The 18,117-nt window shown below is 40.4% G+C and overlaps 1 protein-coding gene and 1 long non-coding RNA gene across 4 annotated transcripts in view; one reads left to right on the plus strand and one right to left on the minus strand.

The window, feature by feature from the left end:
- The window catches only part of LOC124267071 (ninein-like), a 101,918-nt gene that overhangs the window by 29,503 nt on the left and 54,298 nt on the right, over positions 1 to 18,117 (minus strand). For 2 of the 3 annotated variants that reach the window (XM_046701901.1, XM_046701902.1), the window contains 11 exons: positions 14,711 to 14,792; positions 11,942 to 12,099; positions 11,025 to 11,323; positions 9,660 to 9,732; positions 8,746 to 8,885; positions 7,698 to 7,838; positions 5,951 to 5,983; positions 4,339 to 4,513; positions 3,662 to 3,778; positions 3,228 to 3,314; positions 2,168 to 2,351 (listed from right to left, as the gene is read on the minus strand). In XM_046701901.1, the coding sequence (XP_046557857.1) occupies positions 2,168 to 2,351; positions 3,228 to 3,314; positions 3,662 to 3,778; positions 4,339 to 4,513; positions 5,951 to 5,983; positions 7,698 to 7,838; positions 8,746 to 8,885; positions 9,660 to 9,732; positions 11,025 to 11,323; positions 11,942 to 12,094 (1,402 nt within the window). In that variant the 5' untranslated portion in view covers positions 12,095 to 12,099; positions 14,711 to 14,792. The remainder of the gene's footprint in view (positions 1 to 2,167; positions 2,352 to 3,227; positions 3,315 to 3,661; positions 3,779 to 4,338; positions 4,514 to 5,950; positions 5,984 to 7,697; positions 7,839 to 8,745; positions 8,886 to 9,659; positions 9,733 to 11,024; positions 11,324 to 11,941; positions 12,100 to 14,710; positions 14,793 to 18,117) is intronic. The other variant, XM_046701903.1, reaches the window with a different exon arrangement.
- LOC124267073 lies at positions 544 to 13,331 on the plus strand. Its single transcript, XR_006895945.1, has 3 exons — positions 544 to 833; positions 10,818 to 10,820; positions 13,320 to 13,331. It is a non-coding gene; the product is annotated as an uncharacterized LOC124267073 (long non-coding RNA).

Below are 18,117 nucleotides of genomic sequence, written 5' to 3' on the forward strand. Positions count from 1 at the left end.
TCCTTGGGCACCATGATGTTAAACACAACACCATATTGTACAGTAGGCTTACCCCACATGTTTTTACCATGCATCAAACTAGATAAACTTCACATCGGCATACTGTACAGCAAAATATATTATATGATTTCAATAACATATCTTATCCATACCCAAGAAAACAAATATGGTGATAGAAAAATAGAAGAAAAAACACACCATTTTATTGAATTAGCATGTGAAAACTGAAAGCTATAAATGCTTGCTGTGGCAGATAATGACTTTTCATTTTGGGAAATAACTGGTCCACAAATCTTTTATCTCTAAATGTACAGTTACATTTTGACTATGTCTGTTCTTTCCCACATGTTGAAGCCGACGGAAAGCATTTGCTTCCCCTAAAAGAGTGAGCGAGTGAATTTAGTTTTACACCGCTTTCAGCAATATTCCAGCAATATCACAATGGGGGACACCAGAAATGGGCTTCACACATTGGGGATTCAAACCTGGGTCTTAGGCATGATGAGCGACACTTTAACCATTAGGCTACCCCACCGCCTCCTCCAAAAGAAATAATCCCAAAAAATTGAGCATGCAATAACACTGTATCAAAATATTAATTGGTCGATTTATCAAGTTGAATTTTGTATCGGTGTAACAGGCCAGACTTTCCCCCTGGCCAAACCTTCCCCAGGGAAACTTAGGCCTAGAGACAAACTTTCCCCGAGGAAATTTTGGTCTAGGACAAACAAACCCTAGGCTTAATCTTACCTTGGGAAGGTTTGTCCTAGGCCAAGCTTTCCCCACCCCTGAATCAACTTTAAAGGCTACTTCTTTTCCACCCTTGTTTTCATGTTTATGTTCGTCTTGAAAAAGTCAGAAACGAAAACAAGACATAGCTATTCACGTGAACATATTGATAAGATATTCAGGTTGATTTCAATTTCCATTAACAATTTACTGGTCATCTTCATCTTCATATATAACATGTACATGGTTCACATTTTGTTTTGTCAAATCATGTTTGACCCAACACAATTCCCTAATTCCAAATTATTAAAAATAATTTAATATTACCAAATTTATCTTACTTTATTATATATTACCGGGGTATATCATTACTATTGTTTTAAATTATCATATACATATTTTTATATTTCAATAATTTACTTATCCCCACTTATTCCAAATTGGCTTATCTCAAAATCATTACTATATTCGAAACTTTAACTAAACACCCATTTTTTACTTGGATGTCCATGTCCATTCAAAATTTTATTCCCTCACTCATGGCTTTAAATATGGCATCCACGTTGGCGACATCAACTTAACAGTTGGAAGCAGACGTAAACATCAACACAACAACACAACACAATATCTGTATCAAATGCTGTATCATCTATCATTCCACTATAGTGCCTTATTCTAAATTCAAAAGACAAGGTTTGATAAGGGGTAAACTTGGCCCATGGATATCTGAAACATATTTCATTCACCAAAAGTGATTATGGATTAGTAAACAAGCTTATGTGAATAATGTTCCATTACATTTACAGGTATACATAAATACAACAAATATTAGATAATAAACAGCATGATAAGAGAGCAAGCAACCTGTGTATATTACATCTTATTAACCCATCAAATGTGCGATTGAATGTTTACATCTTATGGTGACATGATTTGGACAGATGAAGACCTAATGCAATGTGTCTTCATAGGAATGGCGGCAGGAGCAGGATGGATTTAGAGATTTGCCGTTCAAACATGTATGCATTCAAATCACTACACCCAAGTCAGAGGCAAGAATGGACTCTTTGGCAAAACTGTGTACCACAATTTAAGTCAAAACTACTGTCGGTTTGATGTTTGTAATAACTTGGTTCTCCCCTTTTGATATAAGAGCAAGGGTTGGGAAGAGGTAGCCTAGCTAGGCCAGAATCTCCCCCCTTTTCATAGAAAACAGAACAAAATATCCTAGTTTAAACAGGAGGGAAACTTAGGCCAGGCGGAAAGGGAGGAGGAGAGATGAGAACTTTAGCCTAGCCCTGACTTCAACCGGGGAAAGAATATCCTAGGACCAAACTTTCCCGGGGAAAGTTTGGCCTTGGCCAGATTCTCCATGGGGAAAGTTTAGACCGGAGAAGAAATGGCCTGCTACACCGGTAGTATTGCAAATATATCCTACCTGTGGAGGACATGGATGCCAGGGATGACTTCCTCCTGGTGGGGTCTGTCAGCTGGCTGCCCTCTCGGATGGGAATCTTGGACTGAGAGCTGGAGCTGCCCCGCAGTTTGCGTGTACACGAGGCCAACTGCTGTTTGAGATTCTCTAGTTCTGCTGTTAGTTCATCCACTTTATCTTTCAGATCCTGAAATAGAATGCGGTGTCAACTAACATTTTGTGCAAGAATTTGTAGAGTCTTAGATGCTATGATGGCTTATAGACTGAGCAAACTGGGTGGTGGAAACCTGAGCCTGCTTTACAAAAGCATCATAATTATCTGCAAGCACATAGTACTGAGAACCTGGGCCCTTATTCTCGAAACGTTCGTAGCCCTAAGAATTCTTAACTTTGATCGTAGCCAATGTGTTAAGAATGGGCTTAAGAAGTTCGTAAGGCTAAGAACGTTTCGAGAATTGCTAGCCTGTTCTACAGATACAGTATCATTGTGAGTAAAGCACACTGTACTGGAAACCTGTTCTAGATGAAGAATCATCATTGTGAAAAATGCAGAGTGCTGGAAACCTATGTTGCCCATGTATCATCATTATGAGACAAGCATGAGTAGTCTCGTGAGTGAGTGAGTTAAGTTTTACGCTGCACTTAGCAATATTCCAACTATATGGCGGCAGTCTGTAAATAATCGGGTCTGGAGCAGACAATCCAATGATCAACAGCATGAGCATCGATCTACGCAATGGATATACAATGACATGTGTCAACCAAGCCAGTGAGCCTGACAACCCGATCCTGTTAGTCGCCTCTTACAACTAGCATGGGTAATGAAGATCAATTCTAACCCGGATCTTCACGGGTCTTGTAAGTCTATGAAGTCTTTACACTAACCAAATCTTGTAAACACCATCTTGTTTTCTAGCTGACATGTCAATATTCATCAAATGACAAGTCAGTCACAAATGTATTGTTCTGTCACATGGTATGGACTTACCAAGTAACTGCAGGATTCTTAACCAAGGTGTAACACAACATGGAATGTGGCTCTGGTTGTATAACAAGACAGTACCTTGTTGATTTGCTCCAGCCAGCTGATTTTGCCGAGATAGTGCTGTCTCTCCTCACTCATATCTGGCGTCTGCTCGTACTCTGTCAGCTGCAACAACATCATCTCCATCGCATGGTCATATGTACAAGTTTGCAAAGTGACACTTTGTAGTGCACATTTGTTTCTTTGTTTAACACAGCACTCAGAAATATTCCAGCTACTAGTATATTGCACCTGAATAAGATAATCCCATCATTGATATTGTGAGAAAAGGTCAATGTTTTTCAGGATAATACCAATTTGGCCACTTCTTACAACCTGCTCAGGTTGCTGGGGACCTATTCCAGGCTGTGATTCCAAACTGGGCTTTTGTGTTATGTGTAACAAAAAGTGAACGTTTTGTTTGCCTAAGATTAAATTAATTGTTTCTGACATCACTGAGAACATTTCCCTACCTTCCTGCGGAGATCATCGAGATTGCCAAGCTCCTTCTGCAAGCGTATGTTGTGTCTGTGAACGTCATCAATGTTCTCACATGACCTGGCACACTCTAGCTGCAGACGGTCCACCTCCTGGGAGAAAAAGGCACCGGGTTTAACACCACTTTGAACTCATCATGTCATGATGCATCATTTTAACATGGAAGAAACATCTGAAAACTTGGATGCTTGGCTGGGAGTTTTAAGCTGTTGCTGATGAATTCTGATATATCTTATTTCCATAGACATGAGGATGTGATTCTTATTTATCATCCAAAATCAGTCTTCCTACCTTTTTGAGTTGGTAAACAGCAATAACCACTATAAAACATACAGCTAGCCAGCTTCAGAGGCAGAATGATTTGTGTTGTCCCAGTGCCACACCAACGCCCCACCCCCCAACACACTTCCTGTGCCAGAACCAGGTTCTCCTTCAGTTTGGTCTCCTGTTGTCCCAGTGCCACACCAACGCCCCACCCCCCAACACACTTCCTGTGCCAGAACCAGGTTCTCCTTCAGTTTGGTCTCCTGTTGTCCCAGTGCCACACCAACGCCCCACCCCCCAACACACTTCCTGTGCCAGAACCAGGTTCTCCTTCAGTTTGGTCTCCTGTTGTCTCAGTGCCACACCAATGCCCCATCCCCCAACATACCTCCTGTGCCAGAGCCAGGTTCTCCTTCAGTTTGGTCTCCTGTTGTCTCAGTCCCTCCATCTCTGTCTCCAGGTTCTGCCGCAGCTTAGCAGAGTGGGCCGAGTGGGTCTCACGCTCGGACTCCAGCGCCCCCTGGAGGCTGCGGATCTGGTCCTGATACTTCTTCTCTATTGTTCTGGACAAGAAGACAACTTGAGATGTGGGCACGGGTCAAATTATGGAAGAGCTAGTGAAAGTTTTTCTTTAATTCATTAATCTGGGATTAAGCAAAATAGTAGTTTAAGCCAAGGGGAATGTTTTATCAACAAGCAAATGGCCTCAGACTGTCTCATCTTGAGTAGTATTTTCTCAAATTAAAGTAGTGTCCTTTACTGATTGTTTTCTGCTACAGTATCTTACACAACTTCAACCTAACACAATGCATTAACATTATAAATTTGATCGCATGCATGTTTACTTTTTTTTTACACATAACATTTTCAAATTTACAGCCATCACATTGCCAAACAACCTCCCAAGGCTTCAGCTTAATGGCAAAAATGTAGGACAAAAAGTGTCCATTCCCATGGACATTCAGACCAGATGAGCTAAAAGCTCTACGCTACATCTGCAAACAAGACATTAATTTCACCCAAAGCATACTAAAGAAAATGTTATTAATAAACAGAAATGGTATTAGACCCACAATCCACAAAAGTGGAATAAGCAAAGTCATGTTTAATGTCTCCATTGTTACGACTAAAGGAAAACATTTTTTACAGTAGTAAAAAATAAAACCCAAACAGGGAAACCCATGTGTCTATGGTCCCTAGAGGTAATGTTCAGATTCATCTAAACAAGCAACACCAACCACCAATCTACAGATGAATAAAGATGATTTAAGGGGAAATAATATTGGAATAAAAGTTGAACTTACAACAGTGACCACCAGATGAACTTTGTAAAGCTACATAGTTCATGCACACATCATCATCATCATCATCAATCTTTCGATTTGATTGCTTTTGTTTAATACTGTACTCAGCAATATCAAAGCTATATCATGGTAGTCTTTAAGTGTATGAGTCAGGACCAGACATTCCAGTGACTTATATTATGACTGACTGACTGACTGAGTTGAGTTTTACGCCGCTTTTAGCAATATTCCAGCAATATCACGGCGGGGGACACCAGAAATAGGCTTAACACATTGTGCCCATGTGGGGAATCGAACCCGGGCCTTCGGCGTGACGAGCCAACGCTTTAACCACTAGGCTACCCCACCGCCCCGACTTATATTATGAATCTGACCATCTGATCCGTTTTGTTGGTACGATAAGCACAGGTTACTGGGAACCTATAATAACAACCAGTGTCAATATATAGTTACACAGTGTATTAATGTCACCTTGTCCATTCATTTGCGTATTTCCTCTTATGTCCAGCATGAGGGACTGGACAGCTGCCGACCAGGAAACACCACAGGGTTAAAAACAAAACCAGGAAGTTGATAAATGGGTTCCATACTGCACCCAAACCAGCCAATAATCTAAAATCCTTTTCCAGCTGAGACCATAACATGAACCCATATTCCCACTTGAAAATGTGACTACATGAGCCCACGAGTACTCACATGTAGGTGTCTTTAATGGCACAGATTATGTCACTGTAGGAAACAGGTGTTTTATTACATCAAAATGTTTCATATTAACAGCGGGGGAGGTAAGATTTTTGGCCAAAGGAAATATCAAATGTTACATTACAGACCACTTTCTTAACATGATATGATGATCAGAACATGTTCACATGAGGGAGAAAGAGTCTTTGTTCTTCTAAGGTTAACACTTCTTGCAAGATCACACAAATGGCTAAAAGAGTGAAAAAGGATGACTTTTTAAACGTTTTAAATGTTTTCTTTTCACAATGTTTGTATTTTCTTCATCTTTATCGCTGAAGAAAATCAGTTTGAGTGAAAGACTTCAAATATTTATAAAATGTTTCTTAAGGAATTTAATCTTACTTATACGTTAAGAGTTGCTGTTAACTACCCATTCCTATGAACACCTGATAACTTTCATGGCTGTGTCTGCTTTGCTAATTGCTTAAAGTAAGCAGAACCTTTGGGCCAAATAAGGCCTATATAATACTTTGTCCCTTAAGAAGTAGAAAACCCCCAAGTTTGAACATTCAATTTGTCTGACAGTGGCCTTGGATTTGGAAGCTTAGATAACTGTGTATATATTATGCACAATGAAAACATTAGTAGGTACACCGATATGGGACAAGTGACTATACAACAGAGAACAGATGACAAACTATGGCCAATGAACTTATCACAGTCCTCTTTTACTTCAAGCACGGCCATGAGATTCTAATGAAGAACGGTGTTAAAAGGTTCACAGTAGTTGCAGTGGCACTTAATCTTTTCATCAAGAGGCAGCTGTTTCATGCATACAGATGCTCATTTTCACATAAATTACTGCAAGTGCAGACAGTTTACGTGTCAATATCATAAAGAGACAGGTGCACAAAGCTGACATGGAAATTAATCATGAAATGGCATTAAGTACATTGTCCAATCGAGGCTTTTATGAATCCTTGTGACTGTTGATAACGGAACATTTTTTAACACAGATTTGGGCAGAGCAACTTGCAGAAATGCTTTATTAACCAATATTCACATGGCAAACATGTTCAGTTAACTTGTTGGAGGGAGTGAGTGAGTGAGTGAGTTAAGCTTTATGCAGGACTCCGCAATATTCCAGCTATATGGCAGCAGTCTGTAAATAATCTGGTCTGGACAAGAAAATCTAGTGATCAACAGCATGAGCATCGATACGATGACATGGGTCAACCAAGTCAGCGAGCCTGACCACCTGATCCCGTTAGTCGCCTCTTACGACAAGCATGGAAGATCAATTCTACCTGTGATATTCATGGGTCTAACTTGTTGGAAATATAAGGAGTGGTAAAAACTGTTAATGATGTACTCTGAATACAACTCTTGCACCCGTTGCCCACTCTTCGAACATTGTTTCAGGTTAGTTTTTGAGCTATCATGTTTGTTGTATAAGGATGCAATCAGCAGTATTCCAGCTACATAACAGTGACCTGTAAATAAGCAAGTCTAGACCAGAAAACCAATACAGGGGTTGGTATTACAAATGATCCACACCAACATTAATACACTACAAACCTGAGTCACTCAACCCTGCCACCCAAACCATTTGGTCGCCCGAAACAACCAGCATATATTGAGGGGCACCTGTTACACTCTTCAATCGAAGATTACCAGACAGAAACTAAAATCGGCGCTGGTCCTGGTATCCCAGTTGGGATGATAAGAAATGAACACGTGAATTCTGTTCATGTCAACTCACAACAACTTGGACTCATTTGACTTCTCCATGTGTGCGTGCCTCTCGTCAACCTCCTTGGCCAGTAGTGCGGCTCGGGCATTCGACTCCTGCAGATCTAGCTTCAACTTGTCCCGTTCACTCGTCAACGCATCCACACAGGACCTGACAAGAACATAGCCAGAAACATTAAACATGAAAAACAAATACACTGTCCAGGAGCTGTTTGAGAGAACCGAACCTCCACTCAGTACACTTGTAAATTACCACATGCGAGTATGTGTGAGTAGTTTTGTTGTTTGTTTGTTGTTTAACACCACACTCAGCAATATTCCAGCTATATGGCAGCAGTCTGTAAATAATCGAGTCTGGATCAGACAATCTAGTGATCAACAGCATGGGCATTGATCAACGTGATTTGGATGACATGTGCCAACCAAGTCAGCGAGCCTCACCACCCAATCCTGTTAGTCGCCTCTTACTTGCTGAAGACCAAATCTAACCCTCTGTGTGAATAGTATTTTGTAATTTTAGTACTGACTGGACTACCAGGGAATGACACTGCTTCTGTGTGCAGAGTTGCATCTTGAAACTTTGGAATAACCAGTGGTTAAAATATGTCCAATTTCATGAAGGTTCTAGTTTTCAAGACATGAGGTGAAAAATGACACAAAGACACGGACACAGCCACACTCTAACCAACACAGTGCTCTAAACTGCACTTGACTCCTGGTAATTAACTTGATCTGAGTGAGTGAGTGAGTGAGTGAGTGAGTGAGTGAGTGAGTGAGTGAGTGAGTGAGTGAGTGAGTGAGGAGGAGAGGAGGAGAGGAGGAGGGAGGGAGGGAGGAGAGAGGAGGGAGGGAGCGAGCATGGTTTTACTTTTGTTCCAGCAATATCACGGTGGGGACACCAGAAATGGGATTCACAACTCAATCTCAGAGTCCTATAAATGCCTCTTACAAGTTTGCATGACCAAGGACGTCCCATAACCTGGAACTGGGTCTGGAATAATAAGACAAATCAGTAACTTAGCATGCATTCATCAAGGACACCCGCTGACAAGGCTGACCTGAGATGTCTCAGTTCCTGTTGGCACGAGACCAGTGCAGCATGGGAGACATTGTCCAGATTCTCATTGGCTAAAGCCTGCTCCAACGCATACGACAGCTCAGAGAGATTCAGCTTGGTGTCATGGTCAAAGTCAAGGGCCTAGAAAACAAACAGCAGTCAAAGAATCATTATTTGCACGCAATACTATTTCCTGCCTCATGAATAGTGTCTGGCTTTGAGTTTTTACATTCAACCCAAGGGATTCAAGTGCAAGAATATTGTCATATCAAAATAACACATGAAACATATTGATGTTTTGTTTTTTTTGTAAGTACAGCTGCCTAGGTGCATGTATCATAACAAAGTCACAGATTTCGCTTTATGACTAAAGGGAGACAACTCCTTTAGTAATTCATTCCTGTAGTCTTACATGAAATATGAAATCTATATATTAGATAGTTGTTCAAGGTAGAAGAGGAAAATAACATTTGCAAGATCTATTTAGGAGAAGAGAAATGAAGCCTAACATTTCTGACTTTTCTTGTTTAAGTTCAAAAGATAATAACTTTAAACAATAAACATTTTAGAGGCTTACATGGAAGGGATCGTTGTTTCTGTACACAGAACATACCTGGGGTACATATCTGTAGTACCTGCGTCGACAACGACCCCTTCAGCCTTACTTGTCATTTTGTCATATCAATTTCACGGAAGTTCACAACACATTGGGTTGGGCACTCACATTTATTTCACATTAATTTCATAATTTACAATGCATGGGTTTTTTTTACAGCTGAAGAACATTTTTGAAATACATAAACACATTCATTAACATTTGAAATATTTTTTCAAATAAATAACGAAAGAGAACAGCTGACTATCATTTACGTCAGTATCTTTAAGAACAATCTGCTGCAGCAACAACAAACATACCGTGAGAATATCTGCTCCATTCATGATGTTGTGCTTCTCCCAGAGATCTATGACATCTTCTGGTTGGGCAAATCTGCAACAACATATTAACAAGATTAAGAGTGAGTTGGTTTTATGGTGCTTTTAGCAATATTCCAGCAACAATATCATGGCAGGAGACACTAGAACTGGGCTTCACACATTGTACCCGTGGGAAATTGAACCCGGGTCTTCAGTGTGACGAGCGAACACTTTAACCACTAGACTACCCCACGGCCCCAACAAGAACAAGAACATTGTTCCTTGCAGCCAGCTTGTTTCCTCAGTTTTGTCACACTCAGTGTACACAGAAACACAGCAGCTCATAGTATGGATCCTTTGAAGACACTGCAGCTGCTGATCCCCATTTTGGCATGCTAACAAGACAGTCACAAAGTGCAGGGTGTCTACTCTACTCTTGAATAACAAGGGGCAAATTTTAGATGTGTTTGTTCGTTGTCTAACAACCCGATCACCAATATTCCTGTTATACGATGGAGTCCTGCAGGCTGGACCAAACAATCCTGTGATTAATATTGAGAAACAAAGGTGCATGTCACTGAGGTACAATGATATGCAATCGACCAAGTCATTGAGTCTGATGACCCTATTCATTTGGTCGCCTCTTACAACCAGCAATGGTTAGAACAATCATCTACTTGAAATCCCCACATAGTGGTAAACCTTTGAAGACTAATATTCACAGGCCTTATTACCACTAAGTTAAATAATTATTAATGTAAGTGATTAGATCTGGTAAAATGTCAGTCAGCAATATTCAAGCTATAAAACTGGTTTGTATTGAGTTTGGGCCAAACCACTGACCAAAAGCAAGAGCAAATCTATACAATTAGCCAGGACAGATGAGCAGACACCTGATCCCTGTCGGTACTCAAAGCAAGAAGGTGAGGTGAGGTGAGGTGAGTTTTACGCCACACTTAGCAATATTCCAGCTATATGGCGGCGGTCTGTAAATAATCGAATCTGGACCAGACAATCCAGTGATCAGCAGCATGAGCATCGATCTACGCAATTAGAATATAATGACATGTGTCAACCAAGTCAGTGAGCCTGACCACCCGATCCCGTTAGTCACCTCTTACGACAAGCATGGGTTACTGAAGATCAATTCGAACCCAGATCGTCACAGATTTGAGGTGAGGTGAGGTGAAAAGGGGTTGTTGCATAATAAACACTGAGCACAAGGCAGAGTAAGCACAGGTAACATGTTTTAAAGTCTTCTTGCATGACACTGACCAAATAACCATGCAAACACTTTATCCAATGAGCTAGAGAGTAAATCAACAAGAATCCTGAGACTCCGATAACAACTGAAATACCACATACCCGGAGTGCCATGGGTCCAGGGCTGTGAAGAGACCTGTCACTTCCCCGCTTGTCAGGACCAGTGGAGTAACACTCCGCTCGGCAGGAGTGGAACCAAGTCGCAGTTTCCGCTGAGCGGACAAAGATCGGATTGTGGGAGTGCTTACAGGCCTCTGGGACTGCTGGATGCTCCTTGATGGCCGTGGGGAAGGGGTCAGTGATCGGGCGCTGGAGCTCTGGCTGAAACTTTTCAGTAGTTCTTCAAAGCTGACTCGGCCATCATTGTCATTATCAAGCTTCTTGAAGAGCTTCCAGACCTCCTGAAGAAAACATTTCCCTCATTATTTTTCCTTCAATTTTAAATCAGTTATATTTCAGTTAGGACAATCAATTTTACTTAAATTTCCATTACTGCAAGATATTTGAGGAGATATAAACATGACAAAATAAAAAACATACATTGTTAGATTATTTGAGAATAATTACCCTAAATTAAAAAAAATAAATCTGTTTTAAAAAGGACATTACAAAACAACTTTCATAATACAATCAAAAGTATATTTTTTATATTTTTAATAATTAAGTATGAATTTTTATAGGATATGATGCAAATGATTAAAAGAAACAAAACGCACTGGTTCAACGTTTGTTTGTTGTTCAATGCTGTACTCAGAAATATTGCAGTTGTATGGAGGCGGTCTTTAAATAATCGAGTCTCGACCTGACAATCCAGTGATCAACAGCATGAGCATAGATCTACACAACTGGGATATAATGACATGTGTCAACCAAGTCAGTGAGCCTGACCATGCAATCCCGTTAGTCGCCTCTTATGACAAGCATGGGTAGCTGAAGACCAATTCTAACCCTGATGTTCATGGGTACACTGGTTCAACGTAAAAGTTAAAGTTTTCAAAACTGGTAACAACACAACTCACCTCTTCATCCATCTCCATCTCGATGTAGTTGCAGACAGTGCGAAGCTCAGACAGTGTGAGGTAACCATCTTGTCCGACCCCGAGTGTCCGCCACACCTCCAGCAGCTTGTCCTCACCTGACTCCACGTCTGCGTCAGTCATCGTCTGGTTCATCTGACCTGCAATGGAAGTGTCAGGAGGGTTAAACAAAATATTGAAAAGTATTTTACTCATACAAACAAATATTAGCTTAGAGTGACAGGAAAGCACAAAGTGATGCAAGTTTTAGAAGTTCTTGAATGGTATTAAGGAGGGATACAAATAAAATAGAAATTATATTATATAACACAAGGGTTGAAACAGTACTGCTGTTCTTCAAAAGATGTCTTGAATCTTCAGTGATGCCATCATCTATGCCTATTTATATTATTAACTTTTAATCAACTGTTTCCACCTTAGGTATCTTATTGTCAGTTGCTTGTACATATGGTTGAGTGAGTGAATTTAGTTTTACGCCGCACTCAGCAATATTCCAGCTATATGGCGGCGGTTGCTTGTACATATAATCTCTCTGCACCCAGCATACTTTTACACCGTTTTTAGCAATATTCCAGCACTATCATAGCAGAGGACATTTAAATGGGTCTTCAGCGTGACGAGCGAACGCTTTAATCACAAGGCTACCCCACTGCCCCTACGGACAAACAGAGTTTATTCTATATATTCCCACTTCGCACTAAACGCTTGGTGGGGGATAATTATGCTTCCAGAAGCAGTGAGCATCAGTCCAAAATTGCAAACAGATACTCCATGCGGAATCATACCCTACGGGCGTGGATCATCTGTTTGCCTGATCTATGCTTAATCATCTGTGTACGGGACAATAATTTCAAATGACTTATTTTGAGTGCAGATCTTTCAAGCATTCACAGATTAGTCACAAAGATTGCATGCCATGGAATCAGTCAAAGAATGTCATTAAGCATACATTTGAAGAGATCTGGAAATCGGACTTATGACTTATTTAACCTTTCAATCATTTTCAAACCCCTGGGACCAAAAGAATCTAGTGATTGATATGGACAACCATTGGTATAATGACACAATAAACCAGGTCACTAAACATTACCACAAGATCTTATTCACCTCTTGTGACCAGCATAGGATGCTGGTTGACCTTATCTCACAACGATTGGAAGGACATGCACAGATTCTTAAAACATTTAACAAAGATATTAAGGAACGTGTGGCTTCAAAATCATCGCTGTTTACTTCAATTGAGAAAGTTGGCAACATTAAAATGTACACTAGAGAGGATACCAAGACTGACTGACTGACTGAGTTTGGTTTTACGCCGCTTTTAGCAATATTCCAGCAATATCACGGCGTGGGGCACCAGAAATGGGCTTCACTCATTGTGCCCATTTTGGGATTCGAACCCAGGTCTTCGGTGTGACGAGCCAACACTTTAACCACTAGACTACCCCACCGCCCCAGAGGATACCAAGAATACAATTCACAATATAAACATGGGTCCTTCGCATTCCAAGCTAACACTGCTACATCCCCAACAAAGGTGTATTACACATGAGGACATTATCTCATGAACAAACTACTCACTGTAAAATGCTTTTAAAGTTCCAATAAAATATTAAAACTTCCAAAAGTAAAATATCCCAGACATGGTACATGGCCTCCACACCAGACATGAGTGGAGATGTGCTCCAGTCAGGTTGATGTAACCCAAGCCCGCTTGCATAACCCCAGACACAGCCACCCATTATCTAGCCAGTATTGTTTGTGGTGTTACACAACCCAACAATCAGTGGGGCAAGATAGTCAGGAAGCATTATGTCATTCCTGCTTAAATGAGATTATAGTGACATTGTAATTGAGGCAGAACAAGCATTTCTTCCTTTGCACACATTCATGCTCCCACATTCAACTTCCAGCAAAAGGAAGGCATCTGACCATATCTGATCACTTTGACACATTTATCAATGAAAACACTTTTAATTAAATTAACCCCAAATATACTATTTTTCAGATACAGATTAAGCATGTTAACTGGCTGTTTATCAGTTCCTTTGCTCGAACACTGCAAACATAAAGTGTGATCGTTTGATCAGCATTCTTGAAGTTGGTGAGTAAAGAAGACTGACCGACTGACTGACTGAGTTTGGTTTTACGCCGCTTTTAGCAATATTCCAGCAATATCACGGCGGGGGACACCAGAAATGGGCTTCACTCATTGTACCCATGTGGGGATTCGAACCCGGGTCTTCGGCGTGACGAGCCAACGCTTTAACCACTAGACTACCCCACCGCCCTGAGTAAAGAAGAAGATACAACTTCTGAATTATTGTAATAGCAATATGATGTCTGGATTGTAACATTGTCACTCCAGCTTAATAATGTGTTAGGATATACATCAAAACATTCCCCAAAAAAGACAGAAGTAGCTGTCCATAAAATTAAATGGGTTTTTTTTCATGTCTGGTCTGGGAGTATGGTTCACCATTGCTATTAGCAGCATTCCAACAATATCACAGCAAGGGACACCAGAAAGGGGATCCCACATTGTATGCATCTGGGAATCGAACCCAGGTCTTCGGCATAACAAGTGAATGCTTTAACCATTATACTACCCCACCGCCCTTCAGAAACAAAGACGTGGTGATGGCAATCCTGTCTGTAGGGTATACTGCACATGGTTCACTCACATTGCTTGCACTTTACACCTCGCTAATTACCATCTCATTCAGATAATCTCACTTGACAATGACCTACCTTCAGCCTCAAAGGTCTCATCCTGAACCCCACGGGACCGAGGGGCATCTTTCCGTCTTCTTTTGATGTGGAACTCATTGTCCTGCCAAACAAACAACAAAGGTAAGCTTTGAAAGAACAAAACATACAAGTTTATGGACAACAACTTCAGGTTTTTGCAACAGCAGTCTCAGGTCTGGTTTGTAGAATTATCACTCCAGCAGAAAAACAGTGTACGGTGACAAAGGTAAGCTTACAACAAATCGATTAGTTCCTTCATATTGGGCAGATCTCACATGATGCATTGAAATACAAATCTAACAGAGGTTCCAGGTGGCCAATATTGTCACATATTTTGCATTTCAATGTAGAGAGTTGTTGCCCCTTGTTGCCAGGATCTGTTAATTAGGCGGGTTCAATGATGGTTTGTCAGCACCAAACTTGTTGCTCATACAGATGTGACTGACTGACTGACTGACTGAGTTTGGTTTTACGCCGCTTTTTGCAATATTCCAGCAACATCACGACGGGGAACACCAGAAATGGGTTTCACATACAGATGTGACAAACATGTATGACCAGAGTCACTTTAAAAAGTTTTACCGGAATATAATATAAAAATATAACATATCAAAGAAAAGTACTGTATGCAAGAGGTACACCATTTACTGAGAACGGGTGATATCACAAATATATCACGTTACAAGGACAGTATTTCCTCCAACAAAACCCCTGGCACTTGTTCCATGAACAAGAGGGTAATGGATGCCTGGTTGTAGATAGACCTCAATATTTCAGACTAGGTATGGTAAAACAGGACCCTTCATTTCTGATCTTATAAATATTCAGTGGATACTGTAAGTTTATTACTGGTGGAGGCACCTTGGTTCGGGTCCCAAGGTGGTCCCAATCCTTGGGCACATTAGATCCACATTGTCTCAGTTCACCCAGCTGTAAAATCCTTGGAGGAACTGATAGTTTAGATCCAGCAATATTCCAGCAACATCAGTTCACCCAGCCCATGTGGGGATTCGAAATGGCTTTAACCATTAGGAGGATGTCCTGGCAATGTGAGTGTTTAGTTCATTGCACCTAACAGGCAGCATGGCTGTATGATCCTCAGGGAGTTGAAAAAGTATAGGAAAGTATGATAGTGTCCTATGACCGGGGACAGTATTGTACATAGCGGTGTGAGCAGGCAATGTGCCAAGATATGAGCACCATATAAGTGGACTATTACTATAAATCTCACACGTCCAGTGCCCATTAGAGAGCTGGTGCCTGTTAGAGATCCAAGGCTTAATGTCTATGTGGCCCCGATTTCTAAACAAACTTAAGTCTGAGTTTTGACCAAATTTGAGAACTGCATTTTCAGTGCTTATGCAAAGAGACCTGGTGCTTATACAGTACAACCAGAAATTATTGAGAATTTAAGATTGTAATTTTTAATATTTTTTTCACTCATTACTCACTTATTAAATGTGAATATTAGCAGAACATAACTCCAGATTCAAAGACAGGTGAACAGTTAGTATTTTGTCAAGTCACCATCGGCAGCAATGCAGGCTTCAATGCGGCCGGGCATACTACTGATCAAAGAAGTTAGAAAGTCGTGGACCATGCTGTCCCAATATTGGACCACCTCTTCTTTCATTTCAGCAATATTTGTCAGATTTTTCTTATTGACACTTTCCTTCATAAGTCCCTAAACATTTACTATTGGATTTAGGTCAGGGCTATAGCTTGGCCAATCTAATAATGTCATATTTTGGGTCCGAAACCAGGCCTGTGAATGCTTTGAACGATGCTGGTCGCTGTCCTGCTGGAAAAAAAATTTCCATAGAACACATGAGCAGATGGAAGTAAATGTCCCTCGAGAATATCTGTGTACACCTCACTGTTCATATTCCCTTCAAATACACAGAGGGGCATTGCCCCTAACACAGATATGCCACCCCACACGTTAAATTTTGGACTGTACTTTGGGTGCTAACACAAAGGTTTTTCAGTTTGTTGGTTCAAAATTTAAGTGTATTAGGAAACAGCCACACAGAACTTTCATCTGAGAAAATCACATTGTCCCAGTTAAAATTTCTATGCTGTAAGCACCAGTTCAACCGTTGCTCCCTTTGTTCAGGTTTCATTATCGGTGATGGAATTCCTCGACTTTTCTGCCAACCCATTGCATGCAACTCAGTTCTAATTGTCTCCTTACAGACAGCCACAGTTCCTCTATCAATCATATCCAGCCTTATGTTTTCTAAACTCCTTCGTTTGTTTTTAGAAACAAGAATACCAAGCCGCCTCCTGTCACCGACAGTCAATTTTCTGGGCCTACCTGCACCTCCCTGGTGCTCAATGCCCTATCCATTTGCAATATTTTTCAAAACACGATAAACAGTGGACAAAGGGATGACTGTTCTACTTGAAATCACTTTAGCTGATCTGATGTCCTTGTTATAATACTCTAAAATCAACTTCCTCTTCTCTAAATCATCCCTACTGAGGATCACTGAAAATGCTGTGTGCTAGCAAGTAAACAAAGGGGGATAACTCTTCACAAACTAATGAAAAACGATTAACGGAGTTGTCTCTCTTGAATGAAACCAAGCATTTGATAGCTGGTCAAGGTTGTTTATACTAGAAATGCAATTAAACATATACCTAAAATTCTCCATAATTTCTGGTCATACCATAAAAGACCTACTAATTAAGATCTTGTATGCTGTTACATACGCAGTGCTTTATATGAGGCCAGTGCCTAAGAAAGACCCAGCACCTACTATAGTCCGTTTGGCTCAAAATCGGACCGATGAATTGCAATCTAACTCGAAAACTACTAAACATATAATACTCAATGAAACGCTGATCATAATCAAAATATCAGACCAACTCTGTGATATTTTTTCAGAATTAAAATCTTGACATAGTTCACTATTTGTTACAAGGGAAGGGTGCAAAGAGAGAAACAGCCAGGTGTGCAAAAAAGGATGGAGACGGCACAGCACAGGTTAATGAATCAATGACTTTGTCAGCACTTGTGCTCGTGCTTCGCGTACACCTGGCTGTTCCTCTCTTTGCAGTCCTCCATCGTAACAAAAAGTGAACTGTGTCAAAATTTTAAACATTAGTTTGTAAAATAACTATTTTATTTTTAGGTCATAAATTCTACAAAAAATCACAGAGTTGGTCTGATATTATGATTATGATTAGTGTTTCATTGAGTATTCTATGTTTAGTTGTTTTCGAGTTAGATTGCAATTCATTTGTCCGATTTTGAGCCAAACAGACTATAGATAAAGTACACTATATTATATCATATCTATGTTTGATATATTCTTCAAAAACAAATGTCTAAAAGCTAGCCTGGAGCTTTACCAAACATAACCAGTGTCATCTTCACTGATGTGGGATAAAGCACATAAGTA

The sequence above is a fragment of the Haliotis rubra genome, unplaced genomic scaffold, assembly GCF_003918875.1.
Source record: "Haliotis rubra isolate DU_JTF1 unplaced genomic scaffold, ASM391887v1 Scf13, whole genome shotgun sequence".
Classification (NCBI taxonomy): domain Eukaryota; kingdom Metazoa; phylum Mollusca; class Gastropoda; order Lepetellida; family Haliotidae; genus Haliotis; species Haliotis rubra.